This window comes from Macaca mulatta, chromosome 10, assembly GCF_049350105.2.
Source record: "Macaca mulatta isolate MMU2019108-1 chromosome 10, T2T-MMU8v2.0, whole genome shotgun sequence".
NCBI lineage: Eukaryota > Metazoa > Chordata > Mammalia > Primates > Cercopithecidae > Macaca > Macaca mulatta.
Window position 1 is genome coordinate 21,618,727 of NC_133415.1, and position 22,886 is coordinate 21,641,612.

At 38.8% G+C, this 22,886-nt stretch overlaps 1 protein-coding gene and 1 non-coding gene across 51 annotated transcripts in view; one reads left to right on the plus strand and one right to left on the minus strand.

Moving 5' to 3' along the window:
• Positions 1-22,886, minus strand: part of MTMR3 (myotubularin related protein 3) — a 142,918-nt gene that overhangs the window by 105,409 nt on the left and 14,623 nt on the right. For 15 of the 50 annotated variants that reach the window (XM_015150125.3, XM_015150124.3, XM_015150123.3 and 12 more), the window contains one exon: positions 14,973-15,048. The exons of 24 other annotated variants lie outside the window; for them this stretch is intronic. In XM_015150125.3, coding sequence (XP_015005611.2) covers positions 14,973-15,048 — 76 coding nt within the window. Of the gene's footprint in view, positions 1-14,958; positions 15,049-22,886 lie in introns of all 50 variants that reach the window. 11 more of the 50 variants (XM_077950117.1, XM_077950115.1, XM_077950110.1 and 8 more) reach the window with 1 other exon arrangement.
• LOC114670730 (U6 spliceosomal RNA) lies at positions 21,627-21,729 on the plus strand. The gene has a single exon (XR_003720420.2). It is a non-coding gene; the product is annotated as a U6 spliceosomal RNA (small nuclear RNA).

Here is a 22,886-nt window from a genome sequence, read left to right on the forward strand (position 1 = left end):
TAGTAGAAGGTATCTGGTTAGGAGGGCAGATCCCTAATATGGCTTGGTACCCTCCCCTCAGTAATAAGTTCTTGCTCTATTAGTTCACGTGAGAACTGGTTGTTTAAAAAGATCCTGGCACTTCCTCCTCTCTCTTTTGCTCCCTCTCGCTACATGACATGCCTGTTCCCTCTTCGCCTTCCAACATGATTGGACGCTTCCCGAGGCCTCACTAGAAGCACATACTGGTGCCATGCTTCTTGTATAGCCTGCAGAACTTTGAGCCAAATAAAACTCTTTTCTTTATAAACTACCCAGCCTTGGGTATTCCTTCATAGCAATAAAAAACAAACTAATACACTCCCCAAAGTATTAACAGGATGTCCATCAAGATACTGTAGCATTACTACAGGACCACCTCCGCCACCCTCCCTGCCCCCCAAAAAACCTGGCATTTTTGTCATAGCTCTGACTTATTAGATGTGTAAGCTTTTTAAAAGTCTTTAGAATGAACAAAATTTAGTAAAACCTGAAGAAATTAACCATTAGATCTCTTCAAAGAATATCAAAAGGTATAAGAAAATTAGGAAAAACAACAAAATCTTTTGTATTTGGTCAGTATCAATCTTTAGACCAAATGCAATTTATACCACTGAAAGCTTGAGTAATTTCTGCTCTAGAGAATTACTTATACATAAAGTTAAAAAAAAAAAAAAAAGCTTTATCCATCATCATAGTTCTACAACACTGGTCTTGTCACGATTTCCTGTGCCTAAGATTATTTTCCTACCATTCAAAAAGTTTAAATAGCAACCATATCCTTTTTGTCATGTAAATATAAAATACAAACATCTAAACAAATATAACACAACATTCGAATATTTGAAATACCACAAATCTTTCAGGTACCAAAACTGAATACACACACAAGGTTAGCAAGATTCTGTTTCATTTTAGCCATAAGCTTCCTGGTGGGCTTAGTTTTACACACTATGACTCCAGCAAAATGTGTTCTGCAGCCTATTATAGATGGTTTAACTAGCAGAAATGAGTCATTTAATTAGCATAATACACAGTGGTCTAATAATTTTTCTTAGCTAATAAGGAATAACCAACGAGTTCATGAGGTATCTAATTTTTAAAGCAAATTGCCTATTTTTTTTGGTTGTTTTTTGTTTTTGAGAAGGAGTCTTGCTCTGTTGCCCTGGCTAGAGTGCAATGGCACAATCTCAGCTAACTGCAACCTCTCCGAGGTTCAAGCGATTCTCCTGCCTCAGCCTCCCGAGTAGCTGGGACTATAGGCACGTGCCACCATGCCCAGCTAATTTTCATATTTTTAGTAGAGACAGGGTTTCACCATGTTGGCCAGGACGGTCTCTATCTCTTGACCTCATAATCCGCCCGCCTCAGCCTCCCAAAGTGCTGGAAGCCTAAATCTTAATAAAAGCATGTGTAAAATAAAATGTACATACAGAGTCATCAGCCAGTATCCTAATAAATTTAGATTCTGAAATACATGTAAAAATACTTATACTGTGTTGAGTTTAACCTAGAAAAATATTTCCTAAAGATTAAAACCAGGCTGGCTGCAGTGGCTCAAGACTGTGATCCCAATACTTTGGGAGGGTGAGGCAGAAGGACTGCTTGAGCTCAGGAGTTCAAGACTAGCCTGAGCAATACAGTGAGACTCCATCTCTACAAAACATTTGTTTTTTAAATTAGCTAGGCATGGTGGCACAGGCCTGTGGTCTTAGCTACTGAGGAGGCTGAGGTGGGAAGATTGATTGAGCCCAGTGGCTGCAATGAGCCATGATTACATGACTGCATTCCATCCTGGGCTATAGAGACCATGTCTCCAAAAAAAAACAAAACCAAAAAAAAACCCCCAAAAGTGAATATAAATTAATAGTCCAAAAATATTTATTAAACTTCAAGGATCACATATCTTATCCGGTATTTATCACTGTTTTATAACAGTAATTTCAACCTCTTGATGAGAAAAACTTTCCTTTCTCAGCTAGCTTTTGCTTTCAATGTACCTAAAATTGGACAGTTTAAACCGCTTCACCAGATATGTGAGAAATCCATGGTAAGACAAAATGTCATTTACTTTTAAGTATATATACAGTTATGGTATGATGAATAAAAATATGCCTTGCTAAAGAATTAAGAGATGAGACCTAGAGAAAACTTTTTACCCAGAAAAAAGGAAGAACAGGAAGCAAAAAATGAGGTAACTTAATGACCCAGTGACTGCTACGAAAACTACAAAACCATGTAGTCATATGATATTTTCCCAAAAAAATTATGAGTGATAAGTTTATATTTTTGCCTTACACTAAAATGTCCCTTGTAGGGAGAATAAGAAATAAGAAATAGGCTGGTGTGAACTGGCTCAGGCCTGTAATTCCAGCATTTTGGAAGGCCGACGCAGGAGACCACTTGAGGCAATGAGTTAGAAATCAGCCTAGACAACAAAGTGAGATCTCAGCAATTAAAAAAATAAATAGGAAATAAGACAATTCAACTAACCATACAAACAGACAATCCTTTCTTTGTATTCTTAAAGGCAAATAATATTTTGTCCCTCTGTCTTTTAGAATCCACAACCAGTAGTATCATATTTCATTAAAATTCCCTTTACTCTTAACATATGAAATGATATGAGACACATTATAAAACCCCTAGTGAATCCAAAGAAAGCAGAAGATTGTCTTAACCATTCTAAATATTTTATCCATTTGCCTCCAAAAAGCAACATATATTTAATACATGAGTAATTCTCCAACCCTTATTCCTTTTCCTTCATAGTCTACAAACTGAGTAACAACGGAGATCTTGTTCACCACTACATCTCCAGAGCCTATAACTTAACAGTGCCTAGTAAACAGGTGGCACTTAAATATTTATTGTATTATAAGCCTAAGTCTCGGCCGGGCGCGGTGGCTCAAGCCTGTAATCCCAGCACTTTGGGAGGCCGAGGCGGGCGGATCACAAGGTCAGGAGATCGAGACCACAGTGAAACCCCGTCTCTACTAAAAAAATACAAAAAATTAGCCGGGCGCGGTGGCGGGCGCCTGTAGTCCCAGCTACTCAGGAGGCTGAGGCAGGAGAATGGCGGGAACCCGGGAGGCGGAGCTTGCAGTGAGCCGAGATCGCGCCACTGCACTCCAGCCTGGGCAACAGCGTGAGACTCCGTCTCAAAAAAAAAAAAAAAAAAAAAAAAAAAAATAAGCCTAAGTCTCACAAAGGAAAACAACAAAGATATGAAGAAGAAAGATGTTTCAAGGCAGAAGGAATGCTTCAGAGAGCTACTACCTGCTATCAAAAAGAGACACTAAAACTTGCAAAATTAATTAGAACTTATGGAAGCTATTTTAAATCAGATGGCCACTTTATAGATGCCTGCTTAACACCATGGACTTATTTTTCAGTACAAGAAAAGTGCTATTCAGGCATACATTGGAATACTAGTGTAAGAAAGCACTATACACCTCTAAAGAAAGTTCTAAACAGATGATGCCCCTCAACACTTCCCTTCCAGGTTCATTGCATGCCAAGTAACACCAGCAGTTGCTAATATTTTCTAAATTAAAACACTTAAACTCACTGCATTAGCACATGAGGCATTTTGTGATTTCAGAGGGGAAAATGTATTTTACAATTTCAAAATAAATTAGCAGCTTCTCTGTATCAAGTAATCCCTTGACAGTTGTTCAAATCCCTTTTTTTTTTTTTTTTTTTTTTTTTTTTTTTTAAAGAGACGAGTTCTCCCTATGTTGCCCAGGCTGGCCTTGGGCCTTGAACTCCTGGGGTGAAGCAATCCTCCCACCTCAGCCTTCTAAGTAGTGAGTAGCTGGGACTACAGGTATGAGCCACTTGGCTCCTCCAGCACAATTTTTAAAATCTTACACGAAGGAACTTTTCCTGGGTGATGAGAGGAGGTAAAGGGGGTAACATTACTAAGAATACAAAACTGAAGTCTATAGTCCTAACCAATGACCCAACTAAAAACAGACACCTTTGGCTACAGATTTCTTTAAACAAGGATTAAGATATGAAAACTTAATCCTTCCTTTACATGAAAAATAGCCATTAACAATCACCTTTCCTCTTCTAATGTTAAAGCAGGTTTTTAAGAGCACAGTCCTCCTGTTTGAATTATTTCCACATTCTAGTAAATACTAGCTGGTGAGAGCCAATACAGAATCTTTTGCTGAAGATATTGGGATATTACAGAACAAAAACAGAATAATCCATAATTAATTAGTGACATATCTTAAAGCTCAAACTACTGCAGTTACAGGGGGCAGTGAGATAGTTCTGGCAATCAACTGTAGGCATTAGGGAGCAATTGGTAAAGTAGCAGATCCAGGGTACTGTTAACAATCCCATTACAAAGGCTGAACATTTATTTATTTACATAAAATCCTGTAATGAACAATTAGAACATGAATATCAGCTAAGCCAGGACAAATGGTGCAAAACATTGCCCGCAGAATGCAATGTATTAATTTATGAAGTATGCTATAATAGCCTTTATCATGCAAATCTTACATTTATTTATAAAAAGTTAAATTAGTCTGACCATGACGAAGTAACATGAGACTAGCCCTTCCACCAAAACTACTAAAAAACTGGACAAGATACATAAAACAGCTATTCTTGGATGCTGGACAATAGACGGCACCGAACTGTGATCCCTGAGAGAAGACAAGCAAATTACCTGTGCCCTAATGATCGTCCAAGCTTTGTACTTTGCAGCAGTTTCCAGACTCCAGCCAGAAAGGGAGAAACTGAGTATCTAGGGAGGGTGGAAACCCAATCAGAAACTTAAATGTGTTTCAGAAGGCTGAGGCAGCTGTAATTTGTGAGGCACTGTTACATCTTTACTAAACTAGCTGCACATGCATTAGATGAGCTTTCACGAGGGTGGGCAAAGAACAACCATTGGATAATAACTACCAGAGTTTACACAGGCATTCTCCTTCTGACTGATTAAAGAGACCTTATTAAACTCAGGCCATTCAGCTGAAACCTTTATAAACAGGCTAAACTAGCCCTAGGGCAACGGCTCCTCTCCAGGCCCACCTGAACAAAGCTTTAAATAAAAACAAGCCTAACATTGAATTATGGATTTTCTAACATATCCAAAAGTAAAATGTATGACAATAGCAAAAAGAACAGAAAATAGGAAACTGGAGACATACCACCATAGGATTCTTATACATTAAGTGGTATATAATTTGAAGGCAGAATGTCAAAAGTTAAAGGTATCTACTCTACTGTAGAGCAGCCACAGAAAAAAAATAAAACAAGTATATCTCCACTATAAGAGGGGATAAGATGAAATATTACAAAATCTTTCATTCAAAAAAATGACAGAAAAGAATAGATGGGATTAATAGAAAACAAATGGCAAAATGGTAGACTGAAACCTAACCACATGGATACTCAAACTCAGAGTAAAGCACCATTTAATAACAACAATTAAAAGGAGACTGTCAGCTGGGCGCAGTGGCTCACACCTGTAATCCCAGCACTTTGGGAGGCCAAGGCGGGCAGATCACCTGAGGTCAGGAGTTCAAGACCAGCTTTGCCAATATGGGGGTAAATACACAAAACACAAAATATACAAAAATTAGCTGGGCATACTGGCAGGCACCTGTAATCCCAGCTCCTCAGGAGGCTGAGGCAGGAGAATCACCTGAACTCGGGAGGTGGAGGTTGCAGTGAGCCAAGATCGCACCACTGCACTCCCGCCTGTGTGGCAGAGCGAGACTTAGTCTCAATGAATGAATGAATGAATGAATGACGGAGAACTGTCAGCCTAAATAAAAAAGCAAGACCTAACTATGTGCTAATTACAAGAAATGCACTGCAAATATATACACAGACTGAAAGTAAAAGTATGGGGAAAAAATTATGCAAATACTGTGGTAATAAAGCTACCAGAGTTATATTCATGTTAAAGTAGCCTAGGGGATGGCAAATATTATCAAAATAAAGTGGGACAAGTCATAAAAGAATGAATTTACTGAGAAGACATAACAATCCTAAATATGTATGTACCTAAAAAAGAACTTCAAAATATATGAGGCAAAACTGGTAGAACCAAATATTTGTCTTTTCAAAGACACAAAACATTCACTGCAATAGACCATATGCCTTATGACAAAACAAATCTCAAATTCTGAAATCCTGAAAAAGACTGAAATCCTATAGAGTACATTCTCTGACCACAATGAAATTAAATTAATAACAATAAAATATATACAGGAAGTTAAACATCACACTTTTATAATTCATAAGCCAAAAAAGACATTAAAAGAGAAATTAGAAAATATTCAAACTGAATAGTAGTACACAATATGTCATTTTGTGAGCTGCAACTGAAGCACTGCTCAGAGGAAAACTCAGATATTCACAGTACATACAAAAAGACAAGCCTACACTTACCTCTCTCAGTATTCAATTTGAAGTGTTTCACTTACCTAAATGTCAAACAAAGCTATAAACTTCCAGAATAAAATTTAAGAAAATATTAGTAACCTTAGGTTTAGAGACAATTCCTTAGATAGGCTATAAAAGTCATTAACTCAAAAAGAAAAAAAAATAACTTTGACTACATAAAAATTAAGTTTCTGCTCTCTAGGCCGGGCGCGGTGGCTCAAGCCTGTAATCCCAGTACTTTGGGAGGCCGAGGCGGGTGGATCACGAAGTCAGGAGATCGAGACCATCCTGGCTAACATGGTGAAACCCCGTCTCTACTAAAAATACAAAAAACCAGCCAGGCGTGGTGGCGGGCGCCTGTAGTCCCAGCTACTCGGAGGCTGAGGCAGGAGAATGGCGTAAACCCGGGAGGCGGAGCTTGCAGTGAGCCGAGATCGCGCCACTGCACTCCAGCCTGGGTGACACAGCGAGACTCCGTCTCAAAAAAAAAAAAAAAAAAAAAGTTTCTGCTCTCTGAAAGACACTATACTATTAACAATGAAAAGGCAAGCAACAAATTACAAGAACATATTTGCAAAACATGTAATTTGCAAAACCTGTTATAAAGGACTCATATTGAGAATACTTTATGAACTCACAATAAACAAAAAACAACCTAATTTTTTTAATGAGCAAAAGATTTGAACACTTCACCAAAGTTATATAAATGGCAAATAAGCACATGAAAAGATAATCATCATTAGTCATCTGGAAATTACAAACTAAAACCATGATGATTTATCACTATAGACCCACTAGAACGACTTAAGTTAGTAAGACTGACAATACCAAACATCAAAAAGGATTTGGATCCCTGGAATTCTCATGCATTGCCAGTGGGAATGCAAACTAGGCCGTTACTTTAAAAACTATAAACACGGCCGGGCACGGTGGCTCAAGCCTGTAATCCCAGCACTTTGGGAGGCCGAGACGGGCGGATCACAAGGTCAGGAGATCGAGACCATCCTGGCTAACATGGTGAAACCCCGTCTCTACTAAAAAATACAAAAAAATAGCCGGGCGAGGTGGCGGGCGCCTGTAGTCCCAGCTACTCGGGAGGCTGAGGCAGGAGAATGGCATAAACCCGGGAGGCGGAGCTTGCAGTGAGCTGAGATCCGGCCACTGCAGTCCAGCCTGGGCGACAAGCGAGACTCCGTCTCAAAAAAAAAAAAAAAAACTATAAACACACTTACCCTACAATCCTGCAACTTCTACTCCTGGATTTTTAACCATGAGAAATGAAAATATATGTCCATACAAAGATCTATGTTGCAAATATTCAGAGGAGCTTTATTCATAATAGCCAAAAACTGGGCCGGGTGTGGTAGCCCACGCCTGTAATCCCAGCACTTTGGGAGGCTGAGGCGGGCGGATCATGAGCTCAAGAGATCAAGACCAACCCGGCTAACACGGTGAAAGCCCATCTCTACCTAAAATACAAAAAATTAGCCAGGTGTGGTGGCACACACCTGTAGTCCCAGCTACTCAGCCCGCTGAGGCAGGAGAATAGCTTTATCCCAGGAGGCGGAGGTTGCAGTTAGCCGAGATCTCGCCACCGCACTCCAGCCTGGGCAACAGAGCAAGACTTCATCTCAAATACATAAATAAACCCAAAACCTGGAAAAAAAAAAAAATATATATCCATTAACTAGTAAATAAAGGAATTGTGGAATATCCATACAATGGACTACTGCTTAGCAATTAAATGGACTAACTACTAATTTTAACAATATGGATGACTCTCCAAGCATTATGCTAAAATGAAAGAGGACAGGCACAAAATAGTACATCCTGTATGATTTCATTTATATTACATCCTAGAAAAAAGGTAAAATTTGTGCAAATTATACTTCTCTAAGGCTGATTTTTTAACCATGTGGCAGCAAAAAAGTCAAAGGTATATATATGTGCTCTGGTTAAGACAAGCATTTTCCCTAACTCTTAGTTACAGAAGGGCTCTAAGAAGTTAATGATTTGCCCCAAATTAGTAACCAGTGGAAACATGTTTTGGGATATAGATCACTTTACTGTAAATACAAACTTGGAACGTATGCTTTAGGGATGATTAAGAAGATCTGTATAACTAAGACCCTTTGTTTTTGTTTTTGTTTTGAGACGCGGGTCTCGCTGTTACCCAGGCTAGAGTGCAGTGGTACAACCGTGGCTCATTGTTGTCTTGATGTCCTGGGCTCAAGCAACTCTCCCACCTCAGCTTCCTCAGTAGCTGGGACTACAGGTGAGCACCACCACAGCTGGATAATTATTGTTATTATTATTATTTTGTAGACACAGGGGTCTCCTATGTTGCCCAGGCTGGTCTCAAACTCCAGGCCTCAAGCGATTCTCTCGCCTCGGCTTCCCAGAATGCTGGGATTACAGGTGTGAGCCACTGTGCCTGGCCAACTAAGACCCTTTCGAAGGAGCTCCAGAACTATGTTTAACTTACAGTTAAGTATTAAAGGAAGTTTCAATTTACATAGGCAAGCCAGCTAAAACAGCTCAGGCCAAGAGTTGGATGATGTAGCATAGACATCTCAAATATTTAGCTTACCACAGTCTTGGCCAATAGTCAAGTTTATTTTGGGACTGGAATATTTAAAAGTCCATATTCCCTGCAGCTCCTACACATTGATCCTATTAAACAAAGGCTTCCAATTCTGAATCTTTTAGGTACTCATCTTTCATTCTCACTGAATGCGTTACCTCCAAGCAACTGGGGTGGTAAAGAACTGGATTTTGAACGACAACATCATGACAACAGCTTATTAAAAAGCAAGACAAGGCCAGGCTTGGTGGCTCACGCCTACAATCCTCCTAGCACTTTGGAAGGCTGACACAGGAGGATCGCTTGAGTTCTAGAACAGCCCGGGCAACATAGCAGGAACCCATCTCTACTAAAAATTTTAAAATTAGCCAGGCATGGTGGCACACACCTATAATCACAGCTACTTGGGAGGATGAGGCAGGAGGATCCTTTGAGCTCAAGAGTTTGAGGCAGCAGTGAGCTATGATCATGCCACTACACCCCAGCCTGGGTGACAAAGCAAGACCTCGTCATTTATTTCTTCAGTCATAAACATAATAAAACGACAGGAAAACTGCTCTTAACACCTAATTAACCACATCAACTTTAACTTTAGCATAAAGAAAACAAATTAAGACTTTTCTTCATCTCTATCATCAATTCATTTTGCAGAAGTCTAACATTTAGTCCATAAGTGGGCAATCCATGGAACCTAAAGCAATTACTACAAATTCACTAATGCTTACTATACATACCTCACCTCTTCATTTCCTCTTGTCTGACTTTTCACCGAGTTTTTCTCCTCCCTTTCTGACCTTTTTATATGGTTATAACAGCTACTTTGCAATAAAACAACAAAGAGGATATTTATGCCTAATTAGTGAAAGTACTGACTTTATATCTTTGCTATTGTACTTATTATGGTGACAAGCTCTTTAAGGAAAACGTCTACACTGTATAAGCATAAATAATGGGAAAGGAATACTGATTTATTCTATACCCATTATAAACACTTTTCCCTCTAAGCCATTGAAAAAATGGAAGATACCTTACTATTTTCACTCCACTGATCCTGAATATTATCTCATATATAAACTGAGTGTACCTATGTATATTAATGTTTACCCTGAGATTAAAGTCCAAACTATTTTTAAATACGTACAAAGCGCACTGGAGAAATGGTCAGACTAACATTAAATATACTGGTCAGAATTCTCAGTTGTAAGTTTAAAAAAAAACCCAATTCAAGCTAATTTACACAAAATTTTTTTTTTAAATTTTTTTTGGGGGAGACACGGTCTCACTCTGTCACCCAGGCTAGAGTGCAGTATCGTGATCATGGCTCACTGCAACCTTGACCTTCCAGACTCAAGGGACCCTACCATGTCAGCATCCCAAGTATCTGAGACCACAGGCGTGCGCTACCACACCTGGCTAATTTTTTTTATTTTTTGTAGAGACAAATCTCCCCACGTTGCCCAGGCTGGTCTCCAACTCCTGGGCTCAAGCAATCGTCTTGCCTCAGCCTCCCAAAGTGCTGTGATTACAGGTGCGAGCCACCACACCCAGCCCAAAAATCAGAATTTGATGGCTCACAGGATAATGAGATGATGCTTAGAAACAAGGAAAAAAACTTCAGGACCAGGTCCTCAAGGGCACAGTGCCATGGGATCCATCTCTATCTCATGAGAAATCCAGTGAATGTTCTATTCCTTTCACTAGTATAATTAAGTGTTGGAAGCAGATCCCTAATGTCCAGAAAATATGATTTAAGGATACAACTTAGGAATTATCAATAATCCTACTAAATGTAAAAGTTAAGAAAATCTAACCCCTGACACCGAACCACTAACTTACAATTACAGAAAGTACTGTCACATATGATCTGGTTTCTCTTTATAATGAATAGATCTTTTTGCCTTGTACTAAAGATTTCCGTGGAGAGCTGAGGTCTTGCTTAGGCTAGGGTAAATATAAAAAAGAAAAAAAAAAAGTCTTAACAGGTTAAAAAAAAAAAGGAAAAGAGGCATAAAAGTCAATTTAATGGGCTTATATACATGGCAGTTTAGCAAGGAAGAGGGCAATCTCATTTTAAAAATTTACTCAATAACAGCACAAATCTGAAACTAAAGTGTGAGACTCCTACTTTTGGTTATCATATAGTCGCCACAGTAATGACTAAAATTCATGTAGCACTCACATAGCTAACTATCCCTAAAGAAATGCTTCCTTTCGCAAGACGTTTAAGTGGAAAGGAATATGAAATTTCTTAACACATCTATATTTTAAATGACTCGATTTCAGGAGTAATCACTCTGAAACAACTGAGTGAAATAAAAACCAGCAACCCCCAAATCTTTGCTGAGCCATCACTTTAACTCATCAGTTTGCTACCAACTACAGTGTTTACCTTTCTAGTAACACTTCTAGTTCCATACAAACTGTTTTGTTCTACATAACTGCACTAGATTTGGATGTACACTCAGAATTTAAACGATGACCTACATTCAGTGGTGTGTGGGTACCTATAAAATACAGAAAAGGGCCCACTTTCTACTAATTTCTTTCAAGCTCAATCTGAGGCAATAAAATGATACTCTGTTTTTAATAAGAAGCAAATTTATATTTATAATAAAGAATTACATACAAGGTGATATTTATTATTCCTTAATACAAAGTTCTGTTATATGCTGAGAGACATATATTTATGAAAAAATTATAAAAATGAAGAGCTACAAATAATGGAAGGGAGAAGTCCAGGTCCTTGCTTATAATTTTAACAGCCAACATGTATAGAGCACTCTTCTAAATACTTCACCATTTATTAGTCATTAATCTTACAACAACTCTACAAAGTAGGTAATATTATTATCCTCGTCTTATAAAGAGGGAAACTAAGGAGCAGAGAGATAAGGTAACTTGCCCAAGTCATAAATCTAGCCAATAAATAATTTACAGATGCAAGTTTAAACCATATAAGAAATTAAGCAGGAACAACACATATACAGCAAATACGAAAACAAGAGAAAAGTCAAAGCACTCAATCTCAAAAAGGCAGAAAAGCAACATAAATTAAGAAACTAATTTTTTTCTCTCAGTGCAACGAAACCAGGTCTGTATCACTAGGGGTTGGGGGAGCAGGGCAACTGTGTTCTCAAACTATATAAAAAATCTCAAAAAAAGTAACATATTTCTTGTGGTCCGGGCACAGTAAGCCCAGGAGTTTGAGACCAGTCTGGGCAATATGGTAATACAGTCTCTACAATAAATAAAAAATCAGCTGAGCATGGTGGAGGCTAAATTGGGAGGATGGCTTGAGTCTGGGAGGGTCGTGGGAGTCTGGGAGGGTCGTGGGAGCCTGGAAGGTCGAGGCTGCAGTAAGCCATGACTGTGCCACTGCACTCCAGCCTGGGCAACAGAGTGAGAACTTGTCTCAAAAAAAAAAAAAAAGAAAGAAAAGAAAAGAAAAGAAAGAAAAAGAAAAGAAAAGAAAAATTAACATATTTCTTAAATAAATAAAAGTACTCAACTTTCGGGAAGCACGTTCTGGAGAAAACGTGTATTAAATAAATGATAGCACTTTGGAAACTAACTTTTCATTCCTAAATATGCTTTAAAGAATACAGCAAATAGCTAAAAGCAATCCTTCATAATTTTATCATGTTTAGCACTTTTTACTGAGAAACAGAAAGTTCTACAATAATCAAAGTGGGTCAATCTATCACTGCGGTATATACAGTCACTTAGTCTTATCCCTGAAAAATATTTTCAGATTATGTAAATTTTTAACTCTGAGATAACCTTCAACAAAATGAAAAAGGCACATTCCTGCTATTTCCACAAAGGGCCAATAATTAATCTATGGTACTGATTAAAGAAGATTAATTTGCCACCTAGAACAACATATAGCCATGAAATTTAATTTAGAAACAGAGCCGCAATCACTAATCCACTAAAACAATGAAGAGTTACTATCTATTTCACAGTACTGAAGCAAATCCACTTTCATTCTATTTTTACTCCTGAAGTGTGCAATGCTAGTAAGCAAAGGGTCTGTTCCTCAAAACTGAACTGATTCTGGTCTTGCTTTGGTTTCTTTTGGTCTGTTCTAGTAGGAAGCAGTAGCTACAATGTCTGACGTGAACATGATACTTGTGCTTACTACTAAACTATGTATATTCCCTTAGCTCTAGAAAACTGATACGGCATTGAGCTTCTTGAGTTAACCCTCAGTCACTATAAGGCTGTTCTCATCCAGGTTCGTAGAAGGAAAGCTTCCACCATGGTTACTCCCATTCTGAATCCTCAACTTGTTCCCCACCCCTGGGTTTTACAAGGTTGCTAGGAAAAAAAAATCTTACTTGCATCTGACTATGGAAGTCCTTCCTACCTATATACCATTACTCTTAGGAGGTACAAGCGAGATCTCATCTAGATTTCTTGGCTGCCTTTTACCGATGTAATCATAGCATGAAGCTTTGAAATGTGAGATCCCGAGCTAGGTCACTCCTTTCAAAGTGTCTATCATTACTCCTTGGAGAGTCAGCTGCTGGACTGCTGCCAGTGTGCTCTTTGTTGGCTTTATCATGAAACCATATTCCTGTAGAGCTGGAATGGTGGCCAAAACACTGCATTTCAAAAGACTCCTTCAAAATGTGTATCAAAAAAAAAGATATAGATACACATCCAACCAAGCCATTCACTTGTTTTTAGTAAGAGAGGGAATGAATAATACAAAGGAGATTAAGTAGCTATGTTAAAAGATTCTCTTATGTGCAAGTATGCAAAAATATCCCATAAAATCACTTGATAATTTTCTTTGAGTAGATTTTATGCAAATAGGTACATTTAAAATGTTTTATGCCCTTGAGGAAAGAAAATTCAACTTTTCTGTGTCAGATAAGAACTCTGAAGTTAAGTAAAAGCTTGAGATACCCAAGGATTCTCTGATGATCCTTCAACTATCACTGAAGGGGTAAAATATCTACTCTTTAGTAAGCAGCTTTAGTAATGGGTTTTAGAGGAGACCATCAATAAAACATTTTGTAATTTTTAGAGGGTTTTTTGGGTTTTTCTGTTTGTTTGTTTTTTTGAAATCAAGTCTCACTCTGTCACCCAGGTTGGAGTGCAGTGGTGCCATCTCAGCTCACTGCAACCTCTGCCTCCTGATTTAAGCAATTCTCCTGCCTCAGCCTCCCAAGTAGCTGGGATTATAGATGCACGCCACCATGACCAGCTAATTTTTGTGTTTTTAGTAGAGACAGGGTTTCACCATGTTGGCCAGGCTGGTCTCGAACTTCTGGCCTCAAGTGATCCATCAGCCTCTGTCTCCCAAAGTGCTGGGATACAGGGATGAGCCACCACACCGGCCAAATTTTTAATTTTTATAAGGTGAAACAATGTTGAGAATGGGGAAAGGGGGAGAGGATATAGGGCAACTCAAGTAGTTCCACAGTACAGGAATGAAAAAGCTCCTAGCTCTGAATAAAATAATGGATAGTAATAATGCTTTCAGGGTATATAAAGTGAGACAGGCCGGGCGTGGTGGTTCACCCCTATAATCTCAGCACTTCGGGAGGCGGAGGGAGACGGATCACTTGAGGTCAGGAGTTGGAGACCAGCCTGGCCAACGTGGTGAAACCCCGTCTCTATTAAAAATTTAAAAAAAAATTAGCCAGGTGTGGTGGCACACGCCTGTAATCCCAGCTACTAGGGAGGCTGAGGCAGGAGAATTGCTTGAACTGGGAGATGGAGATTGCAGTGAGCCAAGATCACACCACTGCATTCCAGCCTGGGCAACAAAGCGAGACTCGGTCTTAGATAGCTAGACAGACAGACAGACAGACAGACAGAGATAAATGTGAGATAAATATATTCGTGTATGGTAGTACCGGTCTTTTTAGAAAAGACACCAAAGTTTTTCCTATAAACTTTGAAAACAAGCCTGGCACAGTGGTACGCACCTAGTGCTGGTTACCTGGGAGGCTGAGACAGGAGGACTGCTTGACCCAAGGAGTTAAAGGCCGGCCTCGAAAACACAATGAGAACTTCATCTAAAAGAAAAACAAAAAAATGCCATCCTGAGCAAATGCTCCGGATGAATCTAGACTTTCAGATGCTCAGAACTTGTTTGACACTGGTCAGCAAAAGGATAGATAATAACTTTGAAAAAAGTTAATATATAACAACTAATATATAAAAGGTTAACGGGTTTAAGAAACTTGCCATAATTTAAAATATGCTTTTGCAAGTGTTTAGTGCACAAATTTAAAATATGCACCAAAAACTCATAAAATTGTTTTAATATCCAAAAGGGGGAAAGCTGTAAAAATACAGTAATAAAAGATGCAAGTTCAAAAACACTGAATACATGAAATACATAATTCCACACAGCAGCTATTATATTAAAGGCAAGATATTCCCCAACAAGTAAATTCAAACAACTTCATTTAATTTAAAATGCCTGAAAGAACATTACCTTACATCAAGGAAGTACCTTAACCAAAAGAAAGGACTCAAGCACCAAATGATACAACCCCGTAACTTATACTTCTGAATTCCCTAGTCCTAAGACTTACACACATGGTAAAAGGGCTCAACTATGAAATTTTATCAACTATGAAATTTTCATAGCATCAACTCCTATATATCAACTATGATACAAATATCAACTATGAAATTTTAAGGAGAGGGACCGTCCTTTTATTTACACAGTTGTCCTTTAAACCACAGGGGTTTGAACTGCACAGGTCCACTCATGTGCAGATTTCTGTTAACCAAATGTGGACGGAAAAAGTATTCTTGGGATGCGAAACCTAAAAATACAGCAGGCCGAGGACTAGCTTTTCATATAGACAGGTTCCACAGTGGCAACTGGGGCACTTAAGTATGCCCAGATTTTGGTGTATGTGGGAGTCCTGGAACCCATCCCCCAAGTATACCAAGGATATACTGTAGTGGGACATATGCTGACGTTCTGTATTATTCTCTGTATAACCACTAAAAATGAAAAATGTATGATAAGCTTCTTTTTTTTTTTTTTTTTTTTTTGAGACGGAGTCTTGCTCTGTCACCCAGGCTGGAGTGCAGTGGCCGGATCTCAGCTCACTGCAAGCTCCGCCTCCCGGGTTTACGCCGTTCTCCTGCCTCAGCCTCCCGAGTAGCTGGGACTACAGGCGCCCGCCACCTCGCCCGGCTATTTTTTTGTATTTTTTAGTAGAGACGGGGTTTCACCGTGTTAGCCGGGATCGTCTCTCGATCTCCTGGCCTCGTGATCCGCCCGTCTCGGCCTCCCAAAGTGCTGGGATTACAGGCTTGATCCACCGCGCCCGGCCGATAAGCTTCTTACTCCATTCTGATGTAACAATAGCTCTAAGAACCATAATAGAGGATAGCAAATTGGTATGTTTAAATGTTGGTAGAAATGTAAATTTCCATATGCCATCTGTGATGATGATTAAAAAGTTTCCCTCCAACACTGGTCCTCCTACTCAACCTGTCCTAAAGCTCCAACTGTCTAACACACTTGTAACTTAATTGTCTAACTGCTTCCATGTTTAAAACCAAGACACACACACACACACACACATCTCTCTCTGAACGTTGTCCATCTTCCTGCTAAAATCAACTCCCCTTGCTACTTATTCTATCATCTTTGAATATTTTTGCTTCTTACATGTATTGTCTTTCAACTCTTAACACAGATCCTTAGGGGAAAGAGGATGTATAACTGTTGTGTTATCACTGTAATAACAGTAGCAACAACCACAATTAGCAAATATGGAGTGCTTACTATTGGTTATCTACATATCGTAAGCACTTGCTGAATTCTCACAAGAGCTTTAAGAGGTATTATTGTTATCCCCATTTTAAACCTGAGACTCAGAAAAGTTAAAGAACTTGCCCAAGATCAGAGGTAAGTGGTAGAACCACAATTCAAACCCAAGCCTGAGCTCTTATTCAGACAGTAAACTGCCATGGTGGAAACAGCATCCAACTTGATGTCTGGACTCAAGTACTATTTCAGCTACTCACTAGCAGGACAACCTCAGGTAAGTCCTGACAGCTATGAAAAACAATTTACTTACTTGTAAAGTAAGAGTAACAATATATAGCCTGCCATGCCTACTTCACAAGGTAGCAATGAAGATTAAGTGTGCAACTGATAAAGCTAATTAAAACTATTTGTATTACTAATCCCATAGTTGCTACCTCCATACTCCCATGGTATTAATTTTGGCAGCCCCATCCTGGAATTCTAGACTTGGATCACCAACATTATTGTCTCAGTTAAAGTAAAGAGCTACAAGTCTTGTCCACATCAGACAGTGACATATAGAAGACAAACTGTTAACCTGCAATCGCCATTACTGGCAAAACTGGGCAGGTATTTCCAGGCAGGTATTTTAATGTGAAATAGCCAAAAATAATGATAGCCTACAAATGAGATACCTATTCACCAAATGACCATATTTCAAGTGTAATATCCCTTGGTTCCAAACACAACATTCAGTTTTCTAAATATTCAACATCAGAAGGAGCGTACATTAATGAGAAAAGCTCTGTAGTTCCAGTACCTCTGTACACCTAGTACCTCAATTATATAATACATTTATACTGAGGGCTTAAACTAAGATTCCACACTACACAAAAGAAATGGTTGGGCAAGGTGGTTAACACCTGTGATCCCAGCACATTGGGAGGCTGAGGCAGGCAGATCTCTTGAGCCCAGGAGTTCAAGATGGACAACATGACACAACCCCATCTCTACACACACACCCACAAAAAAACAAAGATTAGCCAGGCGTGGTGGCATGTTCCTATAGTCCCACCACCCAGGAGGCAAAGTCCCACCACTCAGGAGGATCACCTGAGCCCAGGAGGTTGAGGCTGCAGTGGGCCATGATTGTACCACTGCACTCCAGCCTGGGTGGCAGTAATACCCTGTTTCAAAAAAAAAAAAAAAAAAAAGAACGGAAAAAGAAAAAAAGAAAATCAAAAACACTCTACTATTCTCTGAAATGTCAAACCACGTATGGCCTCGGTAGTCTGACTCAGGGTTGGAATTGGAACTTCAAAAAATTAACTTGCAAAAATGGCATGCGAACTCTTTTTTATTTTTTTGAGATGGAGTCTCATTCTGTCATCCAAGCTGGAGTGGACTGGCACAATCTCGGCTCACTACAGCCTCTGTCTCCTGGTTCAAGTGATTCTCATGCCTCAGCCTCCAAGTAGCTAGGATTACAGGTGCATGCCATCACGCCCAGATAATTTTTGTGTTTTTAGTAGAGACGAGGTTTCACCATGTTGCCTAGGCTGGCCTCAAACTCCTGACCTCAAGCAATCTGCCCTCCTCGGCCTCCCAAAGTGCTAGGATTACATCCAGCCTGCAATCTCTTTTCTAAGGTAAAAAGGTCTCATCTATTTCTCTTGGCCTCAGATTGCTGCAAAAAGAAAGCTCACTACATAGGAACAAAGAAGATAATTTATTAACATAGCTAATCAACCTAAGTTTTATGTCTTGTTCACATGAAACTCTGGTTATCAATATTAATACCTCCAGCCATCTTGGGGGAGAAGAGGAGAGGAGACGAGAAGAAAGAAGAATTCTGTAGTTCTAAAATTTTTCCCAAATACTTTTTACTTACAAACTTTCATAACCGACCAGGCACGGTGGCTCACGCCTGAAAACCCAGCACTTTGGGAGGCCGAGATGGGCGGATCACAAGGTCAGGAGTTCAAGATCAGCCTAGCCAATATCATGAAACCCCATCTCTACTAAAAATACAAAAAAATTAGCCGGGCGTGGTGGTGGGCACCTGTAGTCCCAGCTACTCAGGAGGCTGAGGCAGGAGATCGTGCCACTGCACTCCAGCCTGGGCGACAGAGCGAGACTCCGTCTCAAAAAAAAAAAACCAACTGTCATAACCAATTATATAACCATTCTACTACTTAGAAGAACAAAAAAGTCAATGATTTACAATTTAAAAGCTACTAAAAACATAAAATATGAAGTTATGCACTAAGGAGTTCTATATTTAAATTTACCCATTAAACAAGTATGTGTGTGTGTACTTCTTTAATTTAAAAAAATTCGAATGACTTACAGTTTATACTGTAAGATTATTTACACAAACAGATTATTCTCATTCCAGAGTGGGCTTTTTTGGGGATGAAGTTTCCTAAGCAATTTATAATGCTCTGTGAAAATCACCAGCCTTTTCAGGTTCTGTAATAAAGTTTTAAAAGGTCTAGGCACCATATTTTTTTAAACCATAAAAAAAATACATGGGCACATGTGTATGTATGTATGCATGAATGCTTTTATGGCAGTTTTATTTGTAATTACTGAAAACTGGAAACAACCCAAATGAACTGGGGAATGAATACAGAAACTGTTGTACATCCATACAATGGAATGCTACTAAGCAACAGAAAGTAATTACTGATACATAAAAACATAGATGAATCTCAAAACACATTAGGTTAAATAAAAGACATCAGTCTCAAGAAGCCACATACTGAGTCAAGCAGGAGGATCCCTTGAGGCCAGGAGTTTGCAGCCAGCATAGGCAACATAACAAGACCTCCCATTTCTATTAAACAAAAATTAAAACAAAAAGGCTAAATACCACATGATTTTGTTTACATGGAATTCTCAAAAAAAGACAATACAACAGAGAAAAAACAGATCAGTGGTTGCCAGAGACTAGAGGTGAGGAAATGGGCTGACTATAGAAAGGGTCATGAGGAAATTTTTTGAGGAACTACTCTATATCTTGGTCATGGTGGTTGCAAAACTAGATGTGTTTCCCAACCTCACAGAACCATACTCAAACATACCTTAATAAAAATAATTTTCAACCATATATATGATAGAATTTTATTGCTCTAATACCAAGACCAAATAGATGCTGCTTAAACCACTGAAGCAAGAACACTAAACTTTGGTCTGATCTGCCTCCAAGTCTGAAAACTCCCTTTCATTAACATTTTGCCTAAAAATTAAACAATATTCGTAAATTGGTCAAAAAATCCTTTAAGATTAAAATATATATATATACTTAAAGAAAACTACATAGTGCTTATATCCTAGTCATTTTAGGAGAGAATTAAGGGAATAAAGCCCAAGTAATATATATTAACATCAATCTTTTCCAGAATCATGATGGTCAAAACAAATGAGACTCTTCTCCTAATTTTGGTTCAAAATACCAAAATTTTTACTTCAAAAACTCTCTAACAGATTATTATAAAATCTTAACATTTGCCTAAAAGTCTTTAAGTGTTTTCACACAACTAGGCAGTATAACAAAAAAAAGAGCACAGGCTTAGGCCGGACGCAGTGGCTCACAGCCGTAATCCCAGCATTTTGGGATTTGGCCAAGGCACACCACTTGAGTCCAGTGGCGAAACCCCGTCTCTATAAAATACACAAAAAAATTAGCCGGGTGTGGTGGCACACACCTGTAGTCCCAGCTACTTAGGAGGATGAGGCAGGAGGATGACTTGAGCCTTGGAGGCAGAGGCTGCAGTGAGCCAAGATCACGCCACTCACTCCACCCTGGGTGACAGTGAGACCCTTTCTCAAAAAAAAATTTTTTTAAGCACAGGCTCAAGAACTCAACCCAGCTAGGCAAGTTATTTAACTTAATTTTGCCTCAACTGTCTCCCCAGTAAAATAGGGATAATTTTACCTACCTCTGGGAATAATCCTAGACTATTAAACGAGTTAATACATGTATTACAATAAATCACAGGGTAGTACCTGCATAGTCAACTAAGCCTCAATACTAACCTAATAATAAATGAATGATATCAACAATCACCAGCTGTGTAGTCTGTGTATACCACAATTCTGCTCTGTAAGGTAAGTGGCCTAAATTCAATGGCCTAAATAAAGACCTATTTAGTAACAGTACTCTATATTCTTATTATTTTACCTGAATTGCACCTACCTAATTCAGTTTGCAAAAGAAAGGTTAAGTATTATACCTTTTATATAAAAAAAAAGTGAGGTCTAAATAAGTTAAATGACTTACCCAAAGAAACAGTAATGTGAAGGCAGAGCCAAGGCGAGGTTCTGGTATTCTGAGATTCCTTAAAACTTTGTCCTCTCCAAAATTTTTACCCCTCCATCAACTCCTTCCCTCCTAACAAAGATACAGGTATAATGTACCCCCAAAAACCTCCAATTTAATAATTTTAAAATTTCATTAAGCTATACATTCGATTTGTGCACTCTTCTGAATGTTTGTTTTATATCATAATAAACAGGTTAAATGGCTTATCATTAAGTGTATTCACATATGAAGAAAAGTAGTGGAAAAGTTACATCAAAAGCTAAAAGAAGACAAACTCAGCAGATTATGTTCTTTAAAATTTTGTGAGAGGCAAAAGTTTTTAACTGAGGTATAATATACATACAAAGAAGGGCACATTTCCTAAGTCTACTACTCAATGATTCTCATAAACTGAACACAACCACAAAATCACGACCTATATCAAGACACAGAACATTACCAGCACACCTACAATCTCCTGTCCTCACAACCAAAGATAACCATTATTCTGATTTCCATTCTCATCTGTTAGTTTTGTCCGTTTTTCAAGCTTTACAGAAATGGAGTGCTCGCTTCAGCAGCAAATATACTAAAATTGGAACAATACAGAGAAGATTAGCGTGGTCCCTGCACAAGAATGACATGCAAATTGGTGAGGCTTTCCATCTTTCTTAATTATTACAGTAGTATTATTTAATATCCAAAAAACAATGATCAATATGAAGAATGGGATGAACTAATCAATACTGTGATTGAAGACAACAGCATTATTTGTCTGGGAAACTAAAGACAAAATAACTAGAAAACTATTAAAACTGGCCGGGCGCGGTGGCTCAAGCCTGTAATCCCAGCACTTTGGGAGGCCGAGACGGGCGGATCACGAGGTCAGGAGATCGAGACCATCCTGGCTGACACTGTGAAACCCCGTCTCTACTAAAAACTACAAAAAACTAGCCGGGCGAGGTGGCGGGCGCCTGTAGTCCCAGCTACTCGGGAGGCTGAGGCAGGAGAATGGCGTGAACCCGGGAGGCGGAGCTTGCAGTGAGCTGAGATCCGGCCACTGCACTCCAGCCTGGGTGGCAGAGCGAGACTCCGTCTCAAAAAAAAAAAACTATTAAAACTGTTAAAGGAGTCAATTTGCTACTTAAGGAATAAACACATACTCTATTCACAATAAAATATACTATATACTATGGAATTAAAATTACATTTCTGGCTGGGCACAATGGCTCACGTCTATAATCCCAGCACTCTGTGAGGCCAAGGTGGGAGGATCACTGGGGCTCAGGAGTTCAAGACCAGCATGGGCAACATAGCAAAATTTCCAGAATAGGACTAACTCCATGTGTAGCATCTACATGTGGACAAGTATGAGTGTTTCTTGATTTAATAACCCAAGTGTCATCTCCATGAATGCATGTATACAACTTTGTTGGACTGAAGGCTCCTCATCTCAACCCCACTGGAGGTAAACGCTATAAATGTAAGTAATTCAAGAAAGTCTCATCCAAATTAACTCATGTAAAACAAAAACAAGAAACATTTGCCCCATCAAGGTAATGTTATAAAATGTGTAACTACTGTCTTTATCAGTGACTCACTTATAAAGTAGATCTGAACTATGGATTACTACTACTTACTTTCATTAAAAAAAAAAAAAACCAGTATGAGATACTTTTGTAAATTTTCTTTACCCAAAGGTTTGCTGCAGCCATAAAAAAAAAAAAAAAATCATGTCCTTTGCAGCAACATGATGCAGCTGGAGATCATCATTCTAAATTAAACAATGGGTAAACATGGACATAAACATGGGAAAAACAGATACAGGG